The 25083-nt window shown below is 35.4% G+C and overlaps 1 protein-coding gene across 1 annotated transcript in view; it reads right to left on the reverse strand.

Moving 5' to 3' along the window:
• Positions 1-2172: 2172 nt before the first annotated feature.
• LOC123555110 (beta-lactamase domain-containing protein 2-like) overlaps positions 2173-25083 on the reverse strand; it is a 49744-nt gene continuing 26833 nt past the window's right edge. Inside the window, exons 2-9 of the mRNA XM_053524245.1 lie at positions 22819-23010; positions 20206-20305; positions 18395-18500; positions 14876-14998; positions 13929-14119; positions 13212-13306; positions 12623-12776; positions 2173-8123 (exon numbers count right to left, since the gene is read on the reverse strand). Of these exons, the coding sequence (XP_053380220.1) occupies positions 7920-8123; positions 12623-12776; positions 13212-13306; positions 13929-14119; positions 14876-14998; positions 18395-18500; positions 20206-20305; positions 22819-23010 (1165 nt within the window). The 3' untranslated portion in view covers positions 2173-7919. The remainder of the gene's footprint in view (positions 8124-12622; positions 12777-13211; positions 13307-13928; positions 14120-14875; positions 14999-18394; positions 18501-20205; positions 20306-22818; positions 23011-25083) is intronic.

Here is a 25083-nt window from a genome sequence, read left to right on the forward strand (position 1 = left end):
AAACATTTAAACCAAATTATTTCACAATCCCTTCATGGATGGCAGAATTATGGACCGGACATGAAACAGACCCTGTTAACATTTGACCTCTAAGTGTGACCTTTACCTTGGAGCTAGGGGTCTGGGTCTTGTGCACGACACGTCGTCTTATTATGGTGAACATTCATGCAAAGTTATTTCAAAATCCCTTTATGGATGGCAGAGTTACAGCCTGGACAAGAATTCGCACGCACGCACGCACACGCGCGCGCACACAGACGAACAGTACGATTTTAATATGCCCATCTTCTGCGGCATAAAAATTGAACTGATATTCTAAGTATAAAGGAGACATAACTCACTATTTAAATATTTGTGCCATAATAATTGACCTTTTATCATGTAATGAGGACGACGATGACGAAGAACTATTTTAAGTATGAGTAATTATGATGTGAGGAATAGCTGTTTTAAGTTTGAAGCAAATCCATCAAGTAATTACAGAGATAAAGAGAAAAACGAGAAAATGCAGCAAGGTGTGCACGCGAAGGGACGCCAACGCCGAATAACTAGCTTTTCCTTTGATTTGACCTAATGACCTAGTTTTAGACCCAGATTCGACCATGACCTAAAGATCATATAAAATAACATTCTGACCAAGTTTCATGAAGATACAGTCATAAGTGTGGCCTCTAGATTGCTAACAAGCTTTGCCTTTAATTTGACCTGGCCACCTAGTTTTCGACCCCAACTGATCCAGATTGGAATTTGACCTTAAGATCATTAAGATTAACATTCTGACCAAGTTTCATTAGGATATGGTCATAAATGTGGTCTATAGACTATTAACTAGCTGTTCCTTTGATTTGACCTGGTGACCTAGTTTTTGATCCCACATAAACCAAATTTGAAACTGATCTAAGGATTATCAAGATTAACATTCTGACCAAGTTTAATGAAGATACAGTCATAGATGTGACCTCTAAAGAGTTAACAAGCTTTTCCTTTGATTTAACCTGGTGACCTAGATTTTGACCCCACATGACCCAGATTCGATTCTAACCTAGAGGTCATCAAGACAAACAATCTGAACAATTCTCATGAGTTTCAAACTTAAAATTAGGTCTCCAGAGTGTTAACAAGCTTTACCTTTGATTTGACCTGGTGGCCTAGTTTTTGACCCCAACTGACCAAGATTTAAACTTGACCTAAAGATCATCAAAATTAACATTCTGACCTAGTTTCATAGAGATATCATCTTAAAGTGGCCTCTAGAGAGTAAACAAGCTTTTTATTTGATTTGACCTGGTGACCTAGTTTTTGTTCCCACCTGATCCAAATTTGAACGTGACCTAAAGATCGTCAAGATTAACATTCTGGCCAAGTTTCATTAAGATATGGTAAAAAAATTGGCTTCTAGAATGATAACTTGCTTTTCATTTGATTTGACCTGGTGACCTAGATTTTGACACCACCTAAGCCAGATTTAAACTTGATCTTAAAATCATCAGGGTTAACATTCTGACCAAGTTTCACGATACAGTCATAAATATGGTCTCTAGAGTGTTAATAAGCTTTTCCTTAGATTTGACCTGGTGACCTACTTTTTGACCTCAGATAACCCAATATCGAACTCTTCCAAGATTTTATTTAAGAGTGACATTCTGACCAAGTCTAATAAAGACTGAACCAAAATTGTGACCTCTAGAGTGTTAACAAGCTTTTCCTTTTATTTGACCTGGTGACTTAGTTCTTGACCTGAAATGACCCAATATCGAAATGGTCCAAGATTTTTAATGGTAACATTCTGACCAAGTTTCATTTAGATTGGGCCAAAATTGTGACCTCTAGAGTGTTAACAGTCAAATTGTTGACGACGACGGACGGACACAGCGCGATCACAAAAGCTAACCTTGAGCATTTCGTGCTCAGGTGAGCTAAAAATACATGTATGATAAACTGTTTAGGTTTAAACATTCGTTTAAATTATACATGGAAAGATAATTCGTACATACGTTTCAAAAAGAAAGGTTTGTAATAATAATTTCTACTTATTATAAAAGCATTCACGTTTACAGCTTGTACGTCTATTTCATATCTTACGTAACAGGAGCCAAAATTATGGGCTCTGAAAGTCCCAGGTTCGATCAATTTTTTAGTTTCGGAATATATTTTGAAGAAAACAAAACAATCCACAGTTCACACCTTTTTTATTGGTTACCCTTCCTTATTGTTAAAAATTTACAACTCAATAATAACAATTTCTCAATTACAAAAACCTAAAAAATAAGCAACTAAAATTTCCTAATATAATATCTGGGGGAGAGAGAGGGAGTGGCTCAGGCAGGTCAGTGAAAGGAGGTAAACACTTTACCTTTCGTTTCGGCGACCAAACACAGAACAAACCCACTGCTGAGCAAACCTGCCTATTTATAATATTAGCCTAACTTTCCCGCCAAAAACGAGGGACATAGTAAAAGTAATGTAAAGTTATGAAAGTTCTAGAAACCATGTACACAATCAATATGGTAGATTGAAATATTAAAACTATTGACCAACCCTGCCCTGACAATTGCAGCGAAAAAGCAAGAATCATGAAAAAATTATAAATTAAGCTACAGTCTAATACTGGATAGTTTAAAGGTGCAAACCAATGATTTAAAAGATGGTACAATATGCAAACAATTTTTCAGTCATATAAACGACAGTGTCTACTTATGGCAGTGAGCACAATGCCCAACTTTATTGTGCTGCTTCACTGGAATATCACGCCGTAGGCACATGACATGATACCCCACCCAGTCACATTATACTGACACCGGGCTGACCAGTACTAGCACTATCCTCTTAATACTGAGCGCCAAGCGAGGCAGCTAACAGCTTCATTTTTACGTCTTTGGTATGACGCGATCAGGGATCGAACCCACGACCTCCCGCACTCGAAGTATTTTGAGTTTGATGCGATTATTATTTTATTTTTTGTGAATATGGTTACAGTCATTTTTAGTTAAATATAATGGTTTAGATATCAATATAGTAGTACACATGTACGTATCAATTATCCCTGACTAAAGAAAAATGTCCCGCTGCGTTCCGCAAAGTATCGATATCCCCTAGGATAATGATACTTTCCGGAACGGAACGGAACAAGATATCATTTTATTTTATTTTTTTTATTTTCATTGCGCTTCTTTTCATCCTGGTATATTTCTGGTATTTACTGCATACATCATTTACCATTCCTGATTCGTAAACGAAATTGCACGTGGAATATCTTATTTTTTAAGTTTCCCTCCACGGACCAACATCGGTGAAGTTGTTTCCTTTTGTATATATTTGCAACTTACAGACTGATAAAAATACAGAAATATGGCATCTGTAGGTATCCAACTTCAATAGTGTATCAGCACGGTATATTTTTTCAGTCCTCATGTTCCCATAGGTTTATTTCAAGTATTATATTGCATAAAAACTAAACATTTCATACGAAATTCATTGAGAAAATTAAAAGGTAATTGAAATTATATAATACGAATTAAAGCTGTATCATTCTTTTTAGTATGTTAGAACTTAATTTGAAAAAAACTTAGACGGTATCATGCGGTGTTTCACAAATCTTGATTAAAAGATCCTAGAGGAAGTTCTTATTTCTAATCGTCCATTTTCTCGTGCGTTACATTTCTGATATTTGTTTCATACATAAATTGTTTCATTCTTTTTTTTATATCATTTTATTATTCAGCCACACTTACAATATACAAACAAGCTTTCTAGCCTTTTATCAACGGGACAAGTCCCGTATCATATTTCTTTTTAATTAATGAATACCTGTAAATGTACATAAGTGAGATCAATATATATAGCATTGCATATACTTGTGAGCAAGAAATTTCGATCGTACTATTCAATATAAAAAGGTTGGAATAAACAAAACCTTTTGCGACTTTGACAAAAACAGTAAATAAATGAACGAGCTAAGAATAATTACGAGAATATCTTGCAATTATATCCATTTTACAAATCCATTTGCATACTCTATCCGATACTTCTCTGAATATAGATATATGATATTCTTAAGAATTTTAATCTTAATTTCAGGATAGATAAATAATTGTGTGCCTTGCACGAAATTCGAAACGGCAAGACTCCACAATTTGGAAAATTGAAAATGAGACACAAGATCACATCATATAAACAAGGGAATTAACTTATAGGCATTTTCAATAATGTGTTTAAAGGGTTTCTCTCCCTTGCACTGATACTCTAATTTGCTTCCTTCTATCATAAGAAAACAAAACTAATATGGCATCTGTAAGTATCCAACTTCAATAGTGTATCAGCACGGTATCATATTTTTTCAGTCCTCATGTTCCCAGAGCTTTGTTTCAAGTATTATATTGCATAAAAACTAAACATTTCATACGAAATTCATTGAGAAAATTAAAAGGTATTGGAATTATATAATACGAATTAAAGCTGTATCATTCTTTTTAATACGTTAGAACTTAATTTGAAAAACTTAGACGGTAGAATGCAGTGTTTCATAAATCTTTATTAAAAGATCCTAGAGGAAGTTCTTATTTCTAATCGTCCATTTTCTCGTGCGTGTTACATTTCTGATATTTGTTTCATACATAAAATGTTTCATTCTTTTTTTTATATCATTTTATTATTCAGCCACACTTATTGAATATACAGACAAGCTTTCTAGCCTTTTATCAACAGGACAAGTCCCTTAACATTTTTCTTTTTAATTAATGAATACCTGTAAATGTACATAAGTGAAATCAATATATATGGCATTGCATATACTTGTGAGCAAGAAATTTCGATCGTACTATCCAATATAAAAAGGTTGGAATAAACAAAACCTTTTTTGCGACTTTGACAAAAACAGTAAATAAATGAACGAGCTAAGAATAATTACGAGAATATCTTGCATTTATATCCATTTTACAAATCCATTTGCTTACTCTATCCGATACTTCTGTGAATATAGATATAGGATTATAAGTCTTAAGAATTTTAATCTTAATTTCAGGATAGATAAATAATTGTGTGCCTTGCACGAAATTCGAAACGGCAAGACTCCACAATTTGGAAAATTGAAAATGAGACACAAGATCACATCATACAAACAAGGTAATTAACTTATAGGCATTTTCAATAATGTGTTTAAAGGGTTTCTCTCCCTTGCACTGATACTCTAATTTGCTTCCTTCTATCATAAGAAAACAAAACTAATATGGCATCCGTAAGTATCCAACTTCAATAGTGTATCAACACGGTATCATATTTTTTCAGTCCTCATGTTCCCAGAGGTTTATTTCAAGTATTATATTGCATAAAAACTGAACATTTCATATGAAATTCATTGAGAAAATTAAAAGTACTTGAAATTATTTAATACGAATTAAAGCTGTTGTATCATTCTTTTTAATACGCTAGAACGTAATTTGAAATACTTAGACGGTAGAATGCAGTGTTTCACAAATCCTAGAAGTTCTTATTTCTAGTCGTCCATTTTCTCGTGCGTGTTACATTTCTGATACTTGTAGTGCGTAAACATACACTGCGCTTTTTAGTTTAGACATTGTTGATACACTTTTTTATATAACTAAATGCATACACTTAACAAGAGCTGTCACTAATGGTGATAGATGCCCCCGCAGTGCCTTGACCATTGATCTGGTGACCCGAAAGTCAATCGGGGTCTTGTACTCAATAAGTACTCAATAAGTACTATTAGCACGTGAAGTTCGAAGGTCCAGGGTACAGTGGTTCGCGAGTAAAGTTCATTGATGCAAAAAGTTAACGTTGCCTTCATGCAAAACGTTAACATTGTGATGAAGGAACGGACGGACAGTTGAAAACTAATATGCCTCCCTTCGGGGGCATAAAAAAAGAAAACTCCTGTGAACAAATCTTCGAGACTGCAAACACAGTTGTTCCGTTCCGTCCCGCAAAGTATAAATATCCCCTAGCGTGCCTAGGATAATGATTCTTTGCGGAACGGAACAAGATATTATTTTTTCTTTTCAATGCCATTCTTTTCATCTTGGTATACTTCTGGTATTTACTGCAAACATAAATAGTCATTCCTGACGCGTAAACAAAATAGCACGTGAAATATCTTGATTTTTTTAGTTTTCCCTCCATGGACCAACATCCATGAAGACCGAAAAGACATATACTTCTTCTTTTGTATTTATTGGTAACTTGTAGATAAAAATACAGAAATACGGAAACTGTGTAAATACAGCTGTGCAAAAGAGTATCAGCACGATATCGTATTTTTGAACTGAAGAACTTTTCTATTGGAGATTTTTTTAACATTCTGACAACCTTTTCTTGGCTTCTTGACTTCCGTTTGCCTGCACCTTGCACGATGTGTTTGTTTATATTACAGCTAATAGATTATACTAGAAGCCGGAAATAACAGAAATCAGACAGGTTTTTTTTTTCATCTGCGATAACCAAAACATGTGGACGAAGTTTTTAATTTCTGTTAGTCCGGACAATTGCAAACAAATGTATTCTTGTTTTGTTTGATGATGTAAGCATCCGCATCTTCTGCAATACGAAAGTTACCATTATGTAGTTTCCTCAAATAGTCATTTGACAACAGCATTTCTGTACTATTCCAAAACTTCTCAATAATTGCAGAAGGCAGAGAATACAATTTTTCACTACAGTCCTGAGATGGCAGAGATAACTTCCCGGTGACAACTTTTGTTTTCTTCTTGTATTTTACATTGCAAAACCTAGTTTGTGTACTGTATTCTTTGAAATTCTGTCACTGTTTTCTATTTTTGCGGGTTACCTTTAAAATCAAATTGTAAATGTCGTCGTGCACAGCCAGTTGCTTCTTGGAGTACATATTGACTCAGTCTTACGGTTATAAAACTTGTGTGAAGGATTTCCTAAACCAATATCTGCTCTTGCTTCCTTTCCCATGCATTTCAAAAATGTGTTTTTTAAAGACTTGAGACTCAATACACTGAGTAAAATGTAGTGGTCAGGTTGAAGACATTTTTTTTGTTTTCGAAGCTTTCATTATTTTCATTCGCAGGACCAGCTACTCTTATTCTATTTATTTCAATGTGCAGTATGCCATTAGTTATTTCATTACTTGCTTCTTTCGTGATGTTGTATTTCTTCAACTGCTTAAGTAAATCAATCCTCATATGGTTAAAACATCTCAACTGCATATTTTTCTGATTAAAATCTTGACTTTCTATTGGGAAAATTCTTTCAAGCCTGTTTCTTCATTAGTGACGTAGACTAGATTAGTTATTCCACGTAACTTCAGTGGATGCGCTAATTATCTGTAGTCATGTTCTGGACGACCAGTACTTGTCATCATTCCAATAAATATGGTTGGATGACACTGTTTGATGTATTTATGAACAAAATACTAACAATGTATATAAATCATAATTATATATTCATATAATTCGTGAAGGCGCTGTGCAGTTGAAAATGTCTGAAAAGCTATAGTTGGCAATTGCTTTCAAGTGCTATTTTATATTTTATACTAAATATATAAAAATAAGAGCGGATACTTTTATCAGTCGACAGATGATTTGACATTGATTCGATTCTTTCATTTTTAAACTGTCTAATACGAAAATGGCAACAATGTATAAACAGGAATCGCTGATACTCTAACTGATATTCTTAGATTAAGAGTAATCAATCTCTAGCATACTTTATGTAACAAAAGTATATGCACAATTAATACCAGATGCTTTACAGTCTGCTGCGATGGGTAATTAAAGTTCACCTGATGACTTTTAGCATAAGTTCACAATTGCATAACATTATCATCGTTGTTCAAAGAAACTTATTGTTAGAGTTATCTCTCTGAAGCCAAGCTGAATAGATTTTTTTACCCGCACTGTCATTATTTTGTGTCTTCTATAATACATGTAAAAATGTCACACTTCGGTCATCTTCTTTCTTCGCTCTATGTATTTTTGCAAATTGCTGTACACTGCTCTTTGCAAGTCCAAAAATCTTGGATCGTCTCCATTGCGGTATATTGAAAGGTAACTTGTAAGATATGCGATTGAGAGTTTGTTGCTAGGATCAGCAACTACCATTTGTCCTCCGTATCCAGCATGGCAAAAGGTTGTCTCTCCCTGAAAATAACAAGAGGACCATGATGGTCCTGAATCGCTCACCTGTCCCCACATGACCCAGTTTTGAACTGAGTATGACGTCGTTTTTTTCTATTATTTGACATAGTGACCTAGTATTTGAGCTCATGTGACCCAGTTCTGAACTTGACCTAGATATCGAGATAAAAATTCTGACCAAGTTTCATGAAGATCCATTGAAAAATATGGCCTCTAGAGAGGTCACAAGGTTTTTCTATTATCTGACCTAATGACCTAGTTTTTGAAGGCACTTGACCCTGTTTCGAACTTGACCTAGATACCATCAAGGTGAACATTCTCACCAATTTTCATGAAGATCTCATGAAAAGTACGGCCTCTAGAGAGGTCACAAGGTTTTTCTATTAATTGACCTAAGGACCTAGTTTTTAAAGGCACGTGACCCAGTTTTGAACTTGACCTAGATATCATCAAGGTGAACATTCTGACCAATTTTCATGAAGATCTCATGAAAAGTATGGCCTCTAGAGAGGTCACAAGGTTTTTCTTTTTTTTAGACCTCGTTGACCTAGTTTTTGACCACACGTCATCCATTTTCGAACTTGACCAAGATATCATCAAGGTGAACATTCTGACTAATTTTCATGAAGATCCATTGAAAAGTAAGGCCTCTAGAGAGGTCACATGGTTTTTCTTTTTTTAGACCTAATGACCTAGTTTTTGACCGCATGTGACCCACTTTCAAACTTAGATATCATCAAAGTGAACATTCAGACTAACTTTCATGAAGATCCATGGAAAAATATGGCCTCTAGAGAGGTCACAAGGTTTTTCTATTTTTAGACCTAATGACCTAGTTTTGGACCGCACGTGACCCAGTTTCGAACTTGACCTAGATATCATCAAGGTGAACATTCTGACTAATTTTCATGAAGATCCATTGAACAATATGGCCTCTAGAGAGGTCACAAAGTGTTTCTATTTTTAGACCTACTGACCTAGTTTTTGACCGCACATGACCCTCTTTCGAATATGGCCTAGATATCATCAAGATGAACATTCTGACCAATTTTCATGAAGATCCATAGAAAAATATGGCCTCTAGGGAGGTCACAAGGTTTTTCTATTTTTAGACCTACTGACCTAGTTTTGGACAGCACGTGACCCAGTTTCGAACTTGACCTAGATATCATCAAGATGAATACTCAGACCAACTTTCATACAGATCCCATGAAAAATATGGCCTCTAGAGAGGTCACAAGGTTTTTCTATTATTTGACCTACTGACCTAGTTTTTGATGGCACGTGACCCAGTTTCGAACTTGATCTAGATTTCATCAAGGTAAACATTCTGACTAATTTTCATTAAGATCCATTGAAAAATATGGCCTCTAGAGAGGTCACAAGGTTTTTCTATTTTTAGACCTACTGACCTAGTTCTGACCGCAGTTGACCCAGTTTCGAACTTGATCTAGATATCATCAAGATGAATATTCTGACCAACTTTCACAAAGATCCCATGAAAAATGTGACCTCTAGAGTGGTCACAAGCAAAAGTTTACGCACGGACGGACGCACGGACGGACGGACGGACGACGGACGCTACGCGATCACAAAAGCTCACACTGTCACTTTGTGACATGTGAGCTAAAAATATATCATACATGTAGAACACGTAAAATAAGATAAAATACATGCAAACATTCTATTAAAATAGAAAAAGTGGAAACTCCACAGGTCGCTCAACACAACAAAAACGAAAATGTTGCAGGCTCAGTTTGATTGAGCCTGTTCATGGACGGTAGTGGAAATGCATGCTACCGTCCACGCCCTCTAGCCCCGGGTTGAGCAGAACTCAACATTTACACATGCTAAATTACAAAAAAAAAACAATTTAGAGACATCCGCAGATGTGTTCATACGGCGGTGCACATGGAACACATGAATACTATGGAATCATTTATATATGAGTTCATATTATTACACAATGAGAGATTGCAATTAATGGTTATCAAAAGCGATATTTGATATATCACATGAATTTAGTGGGTACTTATTTGAAGGGGACATTAAATGCCAACAGAAAGTTTTGTTACACTTTGATTTCCTTCATATATGATACAAGATTTATAAAGCGCCCTTTTCATGATAAATACGTTCAAAGGCGCTTTACATAGCGCAAAGGCAGCCACTCGGGGCGCAAAACTCATCCTCTACTAGTACAGACACAGCGAGACCTGACCAGAGGAACAGAGTGAGACAAAGCCCCGAGAGAGAGAGAGAGAGAGAGTGAGTGACATATCCTTTTGAGTTACAGGCCTGTCCGGCTTATTTAGCCTAGCTCTCTGCGAATAGACTGTCTGATTCTTTAACGTGCCCGGTGTATACAACAAATACACGCAAAGTCGTCTTTCCTGGGAAGAACCAGTACTAGCCTCTTAGTTAAGTGGGAGACACTCAAAAGCATCCTAAAACTTTTCCAGTGCTTGGACCAGAATTCGAACCCCGGACACCTGGATCGAGTCAAGTATGTTACCACTAGACCATCAGGCCACCTATACATATGCGTATTTATCTGATGATCTAACTAATACCGGAAACACACTTTGGACTTTTTGACTGGAAGTTTTATGAATATTCATTGGGAAGTGTTGCAATTATAACTTGTTGAAACAAGAGCACCGCCTTGCGAGTGCTGACGCTCATCTGATTTTTTTTGTATAATAGAAATATTGTCCTACCCATGATTTTCTAAGTCTAAAAAGGGCCATCATTCTTGCAAAAAGCAGGATAGAGTTATGTTTCTTGATGTACAGTGTCCACTTATGATGGTGAAAAACTGTTGCAAGTTTTAAAGCAATAGCTTTGATAGTTTATGAGAAAAGTATACTTAAACATAATACTCAACCAAGAAAATGATTTTCTAAGTCCAAAAGGGGCAATAATTATTGCAAAAAGCAGGATGGAGTTATGTTGCTTGCTGTACAGGGTCAGCTTATGATGGTGAACAAGTGTTGCAAGTTTCAAAGCAATAGCTTTGATAGTTTAAGAGAAAAAGTTGACCTAAACATAAAACTTAACCAAGAAATCTGATATTTTCTAAGTCCAAAAGGGGCCATAAATCTTGCAAAAAGCAAGATGGAGTTATGTTTCTTGCTGTACAGGGTCAGCTTATGATGGTGAACAAGTGTTGCAAGTTTTAAAGCAATAGCTTTGATAGTTTAGGATAAAAGCTGACCTAAACATAAAACTTAACCAAGAAAACTGATTTTCTAAGTCCAAAAGGGGCAATAATTCTTGCAAAAAGCAAGATGGAGTTATGTTTCTTGATGTACAGGGTCTGCTTATGATGGTAAACAAGTATTCCAAGTTTCAAAGCAATTGCTTTGATAGTTTAGGAGAAAAGTTGACCTAAACATAAAACTTAACCAAGAAATCTGATATTTTCTAAGTACAAAAGGGGCCATAAATCTTGCAAAAAGCAAGATGGAGTTATGTTTCTTGCTATACAGGGTCAGCTTATGATGGTGAACAAGTTTTCCAAGTTTCAAAGCAATAGCTTTGATAGTTTAGGAGAAAAGCTGACCTAAACATAAAACTTAACCAGGAAACGCCGACGCAGACGCCGACGCCGACGCCGACAACCGCTCAAGTGATGACAATAACTCATCATTTTTTTTCAAAAAATCAGATGAGCTAAAAAAGAATAAAAATTTCAAAAGAAATACTGATCCAAAAATATATATTTTATCTTCAATAGCAATGAAGACTATATTTAATAAAACTGAAGTATTATGCTAGAAACCGTTACAGAAATATCTATAGGTGCAGGTCAATTTAGCAACCTAACTAATACGTAGTAGAAATATGAAGGCATAATTCCAGTAGGGATTTTTTTTCTTTGAAAAACATACTGCTTGTTACAAAATAAGAATTTGCTTAAATATAACTAATCATCATAAAAGTAAGTTTTTCTACTTAACCAAAAGATTCTATTGAACAGAACAGATTTTATGAAGTTTTAAGTGTTTAATATAAAAGATAAATAGGATTTACAAAGGGAATTTCAACGAACACATACAATCCGATTTCTGATTTTGGTTTGTTTTGTTTGTTTGTTTTGGGTTTGACGCCGTTTATCAACAGTATTTCAGTTATGTAACGGCGGGCAGTTAACCTAACAAGTGTTCCCTGGATTCTGTACCAGTACAAACCTGTTCTCCGCAAGTAACTGCCAACTCCTCCCAAAAATCAGAGGTGGAGGACGAATGATTTCAAACACAACGTCTTTTATCATATCGTCATGGACATCCGCTCCGCCCAAAGATCAAACTCACGATCCCGCGATCCGTTGATCTGCGCTCTCCCTATTGAGCTAAGCTGGCCTGATTTTAGTATTTGTATCTATAGTATACGACACTGCAACAGTAACAATGTTATCAGTCAGTAAAGTATGCACAGTAACTCTTTCATCAGTAACAATGCAAGTTTGTAAGCCTGTACATAATTACTTATAAACCTACATATGGGTTTGTGAAGACTTGCATTCCGAGACTGAACTTCTTTGGTAGTCCAGTAATGAAGCATGTATCACCATTAGCTAGTTCCTTCATCTTGTCTGTTGTTTCCCTTCTCAAAATGCGGTTGCCTTCATACAGGCCACTGTTCGCTAAAACGCTGCACAAATAAATAAAATTATTTCAATTAATGCAGTACGAAGAATGTTTCATATTCTACATAAATAAAGCAAGCACGCATCAAAATACGTATGTAAGATCAAGACAAATGCTCAACAAAAATCTAAGTCTATCTTCTTTTTGCGCCAAAAAGGTACGATAAAGAAACTTGTTAAATCTTTGCAGTCCACAAACAAGGATACATGACATGAAAACATGAATAGGCACATTTTCAAGGTCCCTAAAAGCGAAACCCAGCACAAGTGAATGTATACTTGTGTACTTGCCCACGCACAGCACTGAAGAGATCAAACCGATTAACTGAGAACAAAGACTCCGTATTAAATGTTTTTACCCATGTTTAACATGCATGTTAATATGACAAGCATAGAAAAACATGCAATGCTTTGGTCAGTATGTAATATTGCTTACCAACCTAAACAGCTTTGCAAGACCTCTAGATGTGCCAGTACCAGAGTAGGAGGACAAGCTTATTTCTCTTATTTCTGGGTCATTGAACACTAAAACAGGCTGCAATTATAAATAGAGTACAAAGAATATGTAATGCATCAAACATATAGTATTTCTATCCTCTAATACTTAACACCTATCATATTGTATGCTCTTAAATTAAATGCATCAAATATATCGTAATGTACTATGCTATTACACTTAATATATCAGACAAACTGCCTGCTCTTCTATTAAATACATCGAGTGCATTGTATGCCTTTGATATATAGTATGCTCTTTATTCAATACATCAGATATTATATAGTATGCTCTTACTAAATATATCAATTATATGGTGCACTATTCCACTTAATATATCTCATGTAAAATATTCTTTTATATTTAATACATCAAAGAAATGTGTTATTTTCTTATATAATATACTTAATACATCAGAAATTGGGTATGCTCTTATACTTTGTGGCTAATATGTACCAAAACGGCTTTCCTTTCTTGCTAATGCAGACCCTATTATTGTTGATACCGTGTTGTGTATTGTGCAGCTTAGTACTGCCTGTCAATGATGTATTCTCTTTTAAATATACACCAATGACTGATAATAAATTTCAAGAAAAAGTAAATTTACTGTAATATCTAGGTTCATCATGATGTTTCATCATTTAAGAATAAGAACACCTACCAAAACGCTTTCCTTCACACTGTTCCAAACTTTGCTGACTAAAGAATCTGAACTGAAGAAACTTTTTATATACATTTTAAGGTAAGGCAGATTTGTACCAGCTTGTAAAATACTCTGTAAGACTGGCGGCTGATAAATTCTCGCAGTTTTATGTACATCACCACTCTTTAAATGCATGTCAAATTCAACATCTGAAATGCAGGTAACAAACTGTATCAATCTAATTAGCATATATTCTAACGGATTCTTTTAAATATAATTTAAAAATGTTCAAACAATATTCAGTGGATGAAAACCATAATCAGTTCTTTTGTTTGTTTTGTTGGGAGCTTTTAATGTCGCATATACACAATTTTAAGTTGTGAAGAGCCCAGGTTTCCAATGGGCATAACTTCAGGGATGGACTACATGTAGTACCTGGGTAGAACCACTACCTGCTATAAAACCCACTGGATGGCTATACCTTACATTAAAGTAATCTACTCTGAACCTTTAGCAGTTAGGGGCAAGTTACTTAATGTAAGCAACTCAAACTGCTCAGCCATGCTAGCCCCAATAATTAATTATCTAAAATAATGAACAGCTTTAAGAATGATCATTAAACAAAGGTTTAATATGCACTTTTAATATAATTCCCAAAACCATATGCCATAAAAAGTGTATGTTCACATTTTTAATGGTCCAGGAGAAAATAAAATGACTCAAAGGTTATTTTTGTGTTTATGCATGTACTGTAACTATACAAAGTTTAGATTACTTTACTCAATGTTTCTAAGATCTGAACTAGAAAAGCTAGGCCATCTTTGCTGCATACTATTATTTGTGTTTAGAAAATGCTTCCAGTATTGTAAAACTTAACTTCTTATTTATAAACATTAAAACGAATTGATATTCAGTGGTAAAGCTTCAGATTCAAATCAGTTTCTATATTTAGCATGTAAGTTCACCTAATGGCTTTGCAATTTCTTCCTGGAATATTTCTGAAACAGTTCTGTGTTTAGGATCTTGTTTCTGTATCAGCCTGTCCAGTATGATACCAAACGTCCACTCATGATAGCCATGTAATGTACCTATAATGCACCAAAACACTTGATCACCAATATTTTAGTAGAAATATGAGCAATAAAATGATTTAGCAAACTAATGTTATCACTACAATAAATAAAAGTAATATCAAGATCATCCATGTGTTTATCAAAACAAACATGCTTAAATAATCGAGACAACCCCTTAGCATAACGTGAGCATCACTCTTAGCATAACGTGAGCATCTCTCTTAACATTATGTGAGCATCACCTTTAGCACAAAGTGAGCACCACCCAAAGCAACACCCTTGGCATAACATGAGCATCTCCCTTGGAATAACGTGAGAATCATCATCAGCATAAAGTAAGAATCGTTTAAAGCATCATGTTAGCACCAACCTGAGCATAACGTGAGCATTGCTCTAAGCATAATGTTAACATCACCCTTAGCATAACGTGAGCAACACCCAAAACATTACGTGAGAATTACTGAGTAACACCCTTAACATAGCACGAGCATCTCCCCTGGCATAACGTGAGCATTACCCTTAGCATAATGTGAGCGGCACCCTGAGCATATCATGAGCAACACCTAAAGCATAACATGTGGAACACCCTTTACATAACGTGAACAACATCCTCAATGTAAGCAACATCCTTCACATTAAGGTAAGCAACACCTTTAACATAAAGTGAGTAATGTGAGCCAGATCAGTTAGCTCAATAGGTGCAGCACAGAACTTCGAGTACTTGGTATGGCATTTTGACGAGAGTATCTTAAATTTCTCTCCATTTGGACTGACTAAAGTATAAAAGCTTATTCATTCGCACTTTTCTGGTCGCAATGGGAAAAGTGTCAGCTATCTGTCATGACTTTTGAAAGGTTTTCGGAAAATTCAACATTTCTCAGTTGTGCTGTACATAACTGAAATACTGTTGAAAAAACATTATATGTAACAACAAGAGCTGTCCGTAAGAAAGCACACTCCACTATTCGGTGATTTGACAGTAAAATGAATTTATGCCTCAATATATATATAAATAGTACCAAAGTTATGTCCAGACACTGAAGTTTGTAAAAACATTTAAGTATGAAAGGGGCATAATTTGGTCAAAAATACCAACCAGAGTTATGGGGATTGTTACCTTACATGTAGATGATGGTGATAAAGATACATTTTTAGTTTCAAGTCACTATCTTATATTGTACTAAAGTTATATCCAGAAAGCGAAGACTGCCAAAAAACTTTAAGTATGAAAGGGGCATAATTCTATCAAAAATACAATTAGAGTTATGGGGATTGTAACCACACAAGCAGATGATGATTATAAAGAAGTATCTTTAATTTCAAGTCATTTTCTTTTGAAGTACCAAAGATAAGTATTTAAACGAAGCTTCCAAATTTTTTTAACATAATAACAAGAGGGCCCTGAAGGCACTGTATCAATCACCTGACCTAATTCTAATCCTCTGATAATTGACTTTTCCTTTGATTTGACATAGTGACCTAGTTTTTGACCCCAGATTATCCATATTCGACCTTGACCTAAAGATCGTAAAAATAAACATTCTATTTAAGTTTCAAGAAGATACAATCATAAATGTAGCCTCTAGATTGTTAACAAGCTTTCCCATTGATTTGACCTGGCAACCTAGTTTTTGACTCCACCTAACCCAAATTGGAACTTGACGTTAAGATCATTAAGATTAACATTCTGACCAAGTTTCATTAGGATATGGTCATAAATGTGGTATCTAGAGTGTTAACTAACTTTTCCTTTTATTTGACCTGGTGACCTAGTTTTTGATTCCACAAGACCCAGATTTCAAACAGATCTAAAGATCATCAAGATTAACATTCTGACCAAGTTTCATGAAGAAACAGTCATAAATGTGACCTCTAGAATGTAAACAAGCTTGTCCTTTGATTTGACTTGGTGACCTAGTTTTAGACCAAACATGACCCAGATTCAAATCTGACCTAGAGGTCATCAAGACAAACATTCTGATCAATTCTCATGAGTTTCAAACTTAAAATTTGGTCTCTAAAGTGTTAACAAGCTTTACCTTTCATTTGACCTGGTGACCTAGTTTTTGGCCCCAGCTGACCCAGATCTGAACTTGAACTTAAGACTATCAAGATTAACATTCTGACCAACATTCATAGAGGTATTTCATAAATGTGGCATCTACAGTGTTAACAAGCTTTTCCTTTGATTTGAACTGGTGACCTAGCTTTTGACCCGTCATGATCCAGATTAAAACTTGATCTAAAGTTCAAGATTAACATTTTGATAAAGTTTCATTAAGATAAGGTCAGAAATTTGGCCTCTAGAGTATTAACTAACTTTTCCCTTGATCTGACCTGGTGACCTAGATTTTGACCACACTTGACCCACATTTGAACTTGACCTAAAGACCATCAAGATTAACATTTTGATAAAGTTTCATTAAGATAAGGTCATAAATGTGGCTAAATGTTTTAACTAGTTTTTCCTTTGATTTGATCTCGTGACCTAGTTTTTGACCCCACAAGAACCAGATTCGAACATGACCTAAAGATCATCAAGATTAACATTCTGACCAAGTTTCATGAAGATACATTTATCAATGTGGCCTGTGGAGTGCAAGCTTTTCATTATATTAAACCTGGTGACCTAGTTTTTTTATCCCAGATGGCCCAATATCAAGCTTGTCTAAGATTTTATTAAGGGTAGCATTCTAACCAAGTTTCATTAAGGTTGGGCCGAAATTGTGACCTCTAGAGTGTTAACAGTCAAATTGTTGACAACGACGGAAGACGAACACAGGGCAGTCACAAAAGCTCACCTTGAGCACTTCATATAACAACTTGGTGGCCTTGACCTTGGGTTTAATTGGCCCAGCCCCTGCACATGCTTTGTATGCTGGACAATGTTTATGTAAACTTACAGTAAGATATAAGCAACAGTAACAAAGATATGACAGAAAAACAAAGGTCTTTAACCTTAAAAATAACCAAATTATAACACCTTGGTGACTTTGACCTTGGGTATATTGGGCCCAGCCTCGGCACATACCTTGTTTGCATGCTGAACAATGTTAATGTGAAGTTACAGTAAGATATAAGCCATATAAACAAAGAAAAACAAAGGTTTTCGAAACATTTTAACCAAGAAAGCTCACGTCGACACAGACACCGGGGCGAGTAGAATAGCACCCCTATTGTCCAAATAGTGGAGCATAAAATCTTAAATAATTCTTTCACTGGTTGAGCGTTTTAAGGCTGGTTGAAGGTGTGGATTGATGATGAGTTAGATGAGTTTTTCCAAAAACGGCAAAACATTGGAAAATCATATCCATAATGCATGAAAAGTCAAGATTACATGGACAAATTATAGCACTATTGTTCATACACTGAGTTTTAAAAAATCTAAGAAATATACACAGAAAGGCTGACCTGGTTTCCATACAGGAGACTGTGAGAATATACTTTTATCTACATGCTGGATATCTGATTCCAAATCTCTAAGAGAAATTGCTTCCTTCAAATATGGTAGACCAGCCTGAAGTTGAAATTCAAGAAAATAAAAAAACAAGAGAGTCATGATAGCTCTGAGTTGATCAAATGACCTTGACACTGTGGCCTTGAATATATGTCATATTGACCCAGTTCTGAATTTGCCCCAGATTTCCCAGAAAAAACATTCTGACAAAGTTTCATACAGTTTAGGTACAAAATATTGCAAGATTTTTCTATGATTTTATCCAGTGACATACTTTACGACTCCAAACAATCAATTTTGAAATCTGGCCTATCCTTCATAAAGGAAGGAAGACCATAATGCTCCGAAAGAAACTCGACTGATCTAGCCCTTCTTACCGTAAATGTATGTTGTAACACAATGTAACATTAAATGCAACATTTTTTTTAATGAAGATCAATCACCTTCTTCATGAGAAGAAATCAGTTTTTTTTCTATTTTTATTAGCCAACTGTGAGAGAGGTCCAGGGCCAGTCAAGGATGCTACAGACCATATTTTGGATAAAATCCATTAACTTGTTAAAAATGTCATTTAAATGTTTTTTTTTCTATATTTTTAGCTCTCAGGAACCCTAAAAGATACCAAGCATATCAGTCGGACAGGTAGACATACAAAAATGCTACAGACCAAGTTTGTTTCCATCAACCTGTCTACAAGAGGAAGTTGCATAAAGGATTTTTATCTATTTCCTCCCTGGTGCCCAGGGCTAAGCGCAACCATCTAAAAGGGCTAAGCACAACCATCTAAAAGAGCTAAGCACAACCATCTAAAAGGGCTAAGCGCAACCATCTAAATGGGCTAAGCGCAAGCATATGAACAAATATGAAATAGGTCTAACAAAGAATGCTACTGACGAAGGTTGGTAATTTAAAAAGATCCATCATGTGGGCCATGAGAAGAAGCCATTTGAGGGCTTTGCTCTCTTTCTCTGACAGACGATTAAAGAGGCCAAATAGAATCATCTGCATAAAACTGAGAGTAGTCCCTAATACATGGATGCTATAGAAGACACATAGCAGACATGAAATTAAGCTATTTGATATATGACCTCCATGTGTGACCTTGACCTGAATGCAAGGACCTGGGCCATACCTTATCTTACTCACATAATAATTGTGGCCACTTCTTAACAGTTATTTGAAAAATTCCATAAAACGGTTTTTCAGATATGCCTCCAGAAAGATATTATGTATAGACAGACAGATGTATTAACCGACAAAGCTACCGAACTCCTATATAGCCAGCAAACACTTTATATCTGATGTTATAAAGAAGACCTCTACAATGTTGTCACGATTTTTCTATGACCTGACCCTCCCCCCCACCGACACACACACAAATCCGTTCGACCCAGTTTCAGTTTCTGGAAAGACATACATTCTGAATAGGCTTCATAAAGATCAAGTAGAAACTACAATGTATAGCCTCAACAAGTACCAGCAAGGTTTCTCTATAATTTGGTGTTACAGCAGACAAATATTCTAATCAGGTAAAAATATGGCCTGGTGACAGTTAATAAAGTCTTTCTATAATTTGATTGAAAGGGCTAGTTTTTTTAAAGCTATTTTAAAATACTGATTTTCACATTATATTGTTTTACTTCAGTTGTATATTCATAGCTCTATCTGTTATGAATTGCATGCAGTAACTATACATGTATGTATACAGCATGAAGAGATATCAGTAAAATTATATATCAAACATAAACAATGTCAAACCATTTACCTGGTGGTTTAAAAGCATCTCTAGAGTTATTTCCCCTTTCCCATTTACACCAAAGTCTTGCCAATAGTCTGCAACTGGTTTACTGTAATTCAGCAATCCTCTACAGAAAACAAACACAAGATTTTTTGTATTAAAATATCAATTAAGGCCATACCAAAGAGGATCTATGTATAGCATTTCACAGCATTTTTAATACCTATCAATAGTAGTCGCAACTTGACCGCGATTGTTGACCTTAGGCTGATTATTCATATCGATTATTTCATTATAGAAATCAAGGATGCTTAGGGTAGCCATGTATATTTATATGGAATTAGTTTGTATAAAGTGCAGTACCATAGTATATATACACTTACATTTGATCAGTTAAAACCTTCCAATATAATAATTTATATTTACACAAATTTATATTTCCTTTTTCTCGTGCAGCTCGTGTTTTACGTACACTCCTTTTCAATAATAGGTTGTGCCTCATTATGTATTATAATGCCAAGGTCAATCATCGGGGTCAAGTTGCATCCACTATACCATGTAAGAAATTAAACAAACAATATGACCAAAACAAGAGCTGTCTAATGACAGCGCAGTCAACTATTTTGAGATACTTCCACATAAAACTAGCTTACAGTAAACCTCACTTATAAGGAACTCGGATATAAGGAACACTCGGTTATAAGGAACAGTTTTCAATTCCCCGATCTAATTCCTTCTTTATTCAATGTAAAAGTCCTCGGTTATAGGGAACTCGGTTATAAGGAACACTCGGTTATAAGGAACACTTTTTCTAGTCCCAAAGTACGGAATTCAATGGAAAACCCCTCGGTTATAGCGAACAGACATAAAGAATAAAAATTATTGAAAACTGGAAATAAACAAGATGACGTCAGAGTAACGTCGGTACTTGCACATGAATAAACACATATTATTTCATTTCTATGATCTTTAATTTGTTATTTCACGGATATGATAAAAAGAAAATAAATAATATCATCATTTACTTATAGTTACTCGAGATTATGTTTGAGAGCTACATGTATTAGGTATTTCATGTTAACAATAGTGAACGAAAATCAGTCGCGGACAGGGTCATGTCATACTATCCTAAATAAATGTGTTAATTACGCGTGATTAACAATGGCAAACAGTCCAGTTTACCAAATTTTCAATTGTAAAAATTATAGCAGGTGCTAAAATGGACACTAGCAAAACTATAGGTATAATTTACACTTTAGTCCGTATGTATGGCGCCGTTGTCTAGTCGTGATGCACTGTATGTCATAAACACCCTACTTTTAAATTTTAATTTGTAGTCTAATTTAACATTTTTGTATTAATTATTTGAACATTTATTTTATATTAGTATTGATGCCTATTCACATAACATGCTGTCGAGCATGTAGGGGCTGCAACATATCTTATAATCATAATGTAGTGCTCTCTAAAAAAGAAGATAGAAATAGCCGACAAAAATAAACACAAATCACGTCATTCTTACCGACCTACATTTTGGCTTAGTTTAGGTTTAAACGCCGTGTTTCAACATTATTTCAGTCATATACACGCAGTCAGTTTACCTTACCATCTCTCTAGGAAAGGACCGGTACTAGACTCACAACTTTCTCACATAAAGATTCACGGTCGACCCAGAGCCCTTTTCAAACGTCAGTCAAATAGTGTTCGCTATACAAATTGTGTTCGTTATACAAACCTCGGTTACAAGGAATTAGTTCGCTATACGGATATAAGGAACCTCGGTTATAAGGAACAATTTTTAGAGGTCCCAAGCTGTTCCTTATAAGCGAGGTTTACTGTATACACAAAAGCTTTGCTAATTTTTATGCTGAAAAAGGAACACAGTTTTGTAAACTGTAAGTTGGAGAATAGGGAACCTGTTTCAGAGCCATCATTTCTTGATGCTGATGACTTCTAAAAAGCTTACATGTGAAACTTTCTGACACTGAAATTTTTTATGTTTTTTTTTTTAATAAAATCAAAGGGACAATTTTGTCTACACTGTTGACCAAGTTCAAACTAAGCAGGGTGGATGAGAGGATTTTGTTAACACCTATTTCTAACTTTTGTTTTCCATTATGTAATAATGGATAGTCAAGTTAAACCTTACAAGTGTTCAATGTCAGTAGTTGCTTGTTCTCTGTATGTCAAAAGAGACTTCCCTTAGATGTGGATTGTTTTTCAAGTTCTTTCTATTTCAGAGAACATTGTCTTGCCCTAGGATCCAACTAGGTATTAGTAACCAAGTGCCCTTTCTTTATAGCAAATTTGGCAGGCCATTCTGAGGTAAAATTCTTTCCTACCATATGCAAGGAATACATTCTCTGGCTGGGCAAGTTTATCATAGCATCCACAGTCACATGAGCATCAACTTTCCCCTTGCTTTTTGTCAGAAATCTGATGACAACAATAAATATTTGTCAAAAATCAAGGATCAGGTGTTTCACTGAAATACAGGATAAAAACTGGTGTGTAACCTAATAAATATGATTGAGGTAAGTTCAAAACTTTCTTTACAATTAAATTATAATTAGAATTATAATAAGTAAGTATAAACTTAACTAAAATCTATAAAACCAAAATGAACACACTGTAATATACCTTTCCACCATAATAGCAACAAGAAATGCCATAACTCCTTTAGTGCATCCAAATGCCAATGTTGTAGTTTCATTCCTCCATCTTCTCATACTGTCTCTATCAGCATATCCTGCCCACATATCTACTACAATATCACCATCATGATACACTGCAAATGATGCCCCTTGCTCTTTGCCGGATTCCATATTTCTCCTAAAAGTTGGTAAACAAAATGTTTTTATATAATAAGCATTAATAGAAATGTGGTTAGGAAATTAATGTTTATTATAAGAAACGCGGCAATGCCACGAAACCAGGTTTTCAACACTTTTCATAAGAACAAGAGCTCGTCGAACACGAAATGCCCCCCTTGATGCATTCAGTAATTGCACAAGGAACAGAAATTATATGCTCACTGTAATCAAAAGTTCGACCATTTGGTTTAATCTGACCTTGACTTTAACCTATTAACCTAACAAGAGATTACAGAGTGATCTTGGCGCCATCCCATGAGCCATTTTTGAATTTTCCCAAAATTTTCAGACTAGCTCAAGGTCAAAGCAATGTCAAATTTCATTTCGGTACAAAACAATTTTGTATGTGGTCAAAATTTGAAAGCTGTGGCTTGAGAAATGTGAAAGCAGGTCACAAGATCAATTTCAAGGTCAAAGTTCTTTTTGGTAGACAAAAACTATGCATGTGCTTCAAATTTGAAGGTGTAGCTTGAGAAATGTGAAAGTAGGTAATAGGTAAAATTAATGTCAATTTCAATTCAGAACACAAAAATATGCTGGGGTTTCCAAATTTGATGCCTGTGCTTCAGAAATGTGAAAGTAGGTCACTATGTCAATCTCAAGATCAAAGTTCATTTCGGTACACAAAACTAGGCATGTGGTTCAAATTTGAAGGCTGTAGCTTGAGAAATGTGAAAGTAGGTCACTAGGTCAAAATCAAGGTCAAATTTTATTTCGGAACACAAAACTGTGCAAGTGGCCCAAAAATTTGAAGCCTGTCCCTTCAGAAATGTGAAAGTAGGTCACTAGGTCAATCTCAAGATCAAAGTTCATTTCGTACACAAAACTATGCTTGTTCAAATCTGAAGGCTGTAGCTTGAAAATGTAAAAGTAGGTCACTAGGTCAAAATCAAGGTCAAATTTATTTTGGAACAAAAAAAACTATGCACATTGGTCCAATTTGAAGCCTGTACCTTCAAAAATGTGAAAGTAGGTCCTAGGTCAATAACAAGGTCAAAGTTTTTTTCGGTACACAAAACCTATGCATGTGGTCCAAATTTAAAGGCTTTTTAGCTACAGAAATGTGAAAGTAGGTCACTAGGTCAAGATCAAGGTCAACTCATGTCAAGGTTCATCTTGCCACTCAAAATATACTGTGGCCCAAAATTGAATGATGAAAGTTATGGACATGAAGGTTCTAAGTTTTTCCCTATATAGTCTATATGAACCATATGTACCCTGGGGCGGGGCCATATTTGACCTAGAGGGATAAATTTGAACAAACTTGGTAAAGAACCCTAAATGAGCTACATTACAAAATATCAAAGCCATGGGGCTTTGTGGTTTGGTCAGAAGTTTTTTCGAGTTTTTCCCTATATAAGTCTATGTAACCCATTGGACCCCCAGGGCGGAGCCATATTTGACCCTAGGGAATAAATTTGAAAAATTTCTTAGTAGAGGACCACTAGATGATGTCATATACAAAATATCAAAGCCTGGCCCTGTGGTTTTTGGACAAGAGGTTTTTCAAAGTTTTTTTTCCTATATAGTTATATAAACCATGTGACCCCGGTGGGGCCATATTTGACCCCAGGGAAATAATCTGAACAATCTTGGTAGAGGACCACTGATTTGGTACATACCAAATATCAAACCCCTAGGCCCTATGGTTTGACAACAAGATCAGAACCGTTTTAACTTTTTCCTGGCCAATGTGCCCTTGACCTTGGACCTAATGCCTCAAAATCAATAGGGGTCATCTGCTGGTCTGGCCAACCTAACTATAAATTTTCCTGACCCCTAGGCCAAGCGTTCTGGAGTTATTGTTTGGGAAAACCATTTTATGTTCCTGGTCACTGTGACCTTGACCTTTGACATACTGACCTCAAATCAATGGGGTCATCTGCTGGTCATGACCAACCTCCTATCAATTTTCATGACCCTGGCCTAAGCGTTCTTGGTTATCATCCGGAAACCGTTTTACTGTTCGGGTCACTGTGACCTTGACCTTTCACATACTGACCTCAAATCAATAGGGGTCATCTGCTGGTCA

The sequence above is a fragment of the Mercenaria mercenaria genome, chromosome 15 (genome assembly GCF_021730395.1).
Source record: "Mercenaria mercenaria strain notata chromosome 15, MADL_Memer_1, whole genome shotgun sequence".
Lineage (NCBI taxonomy): Eukaryota > Metazoa > Mollusca > Bivalvia > Venerida > Veneridae > Mercenaria > Mercenaria mercenaria.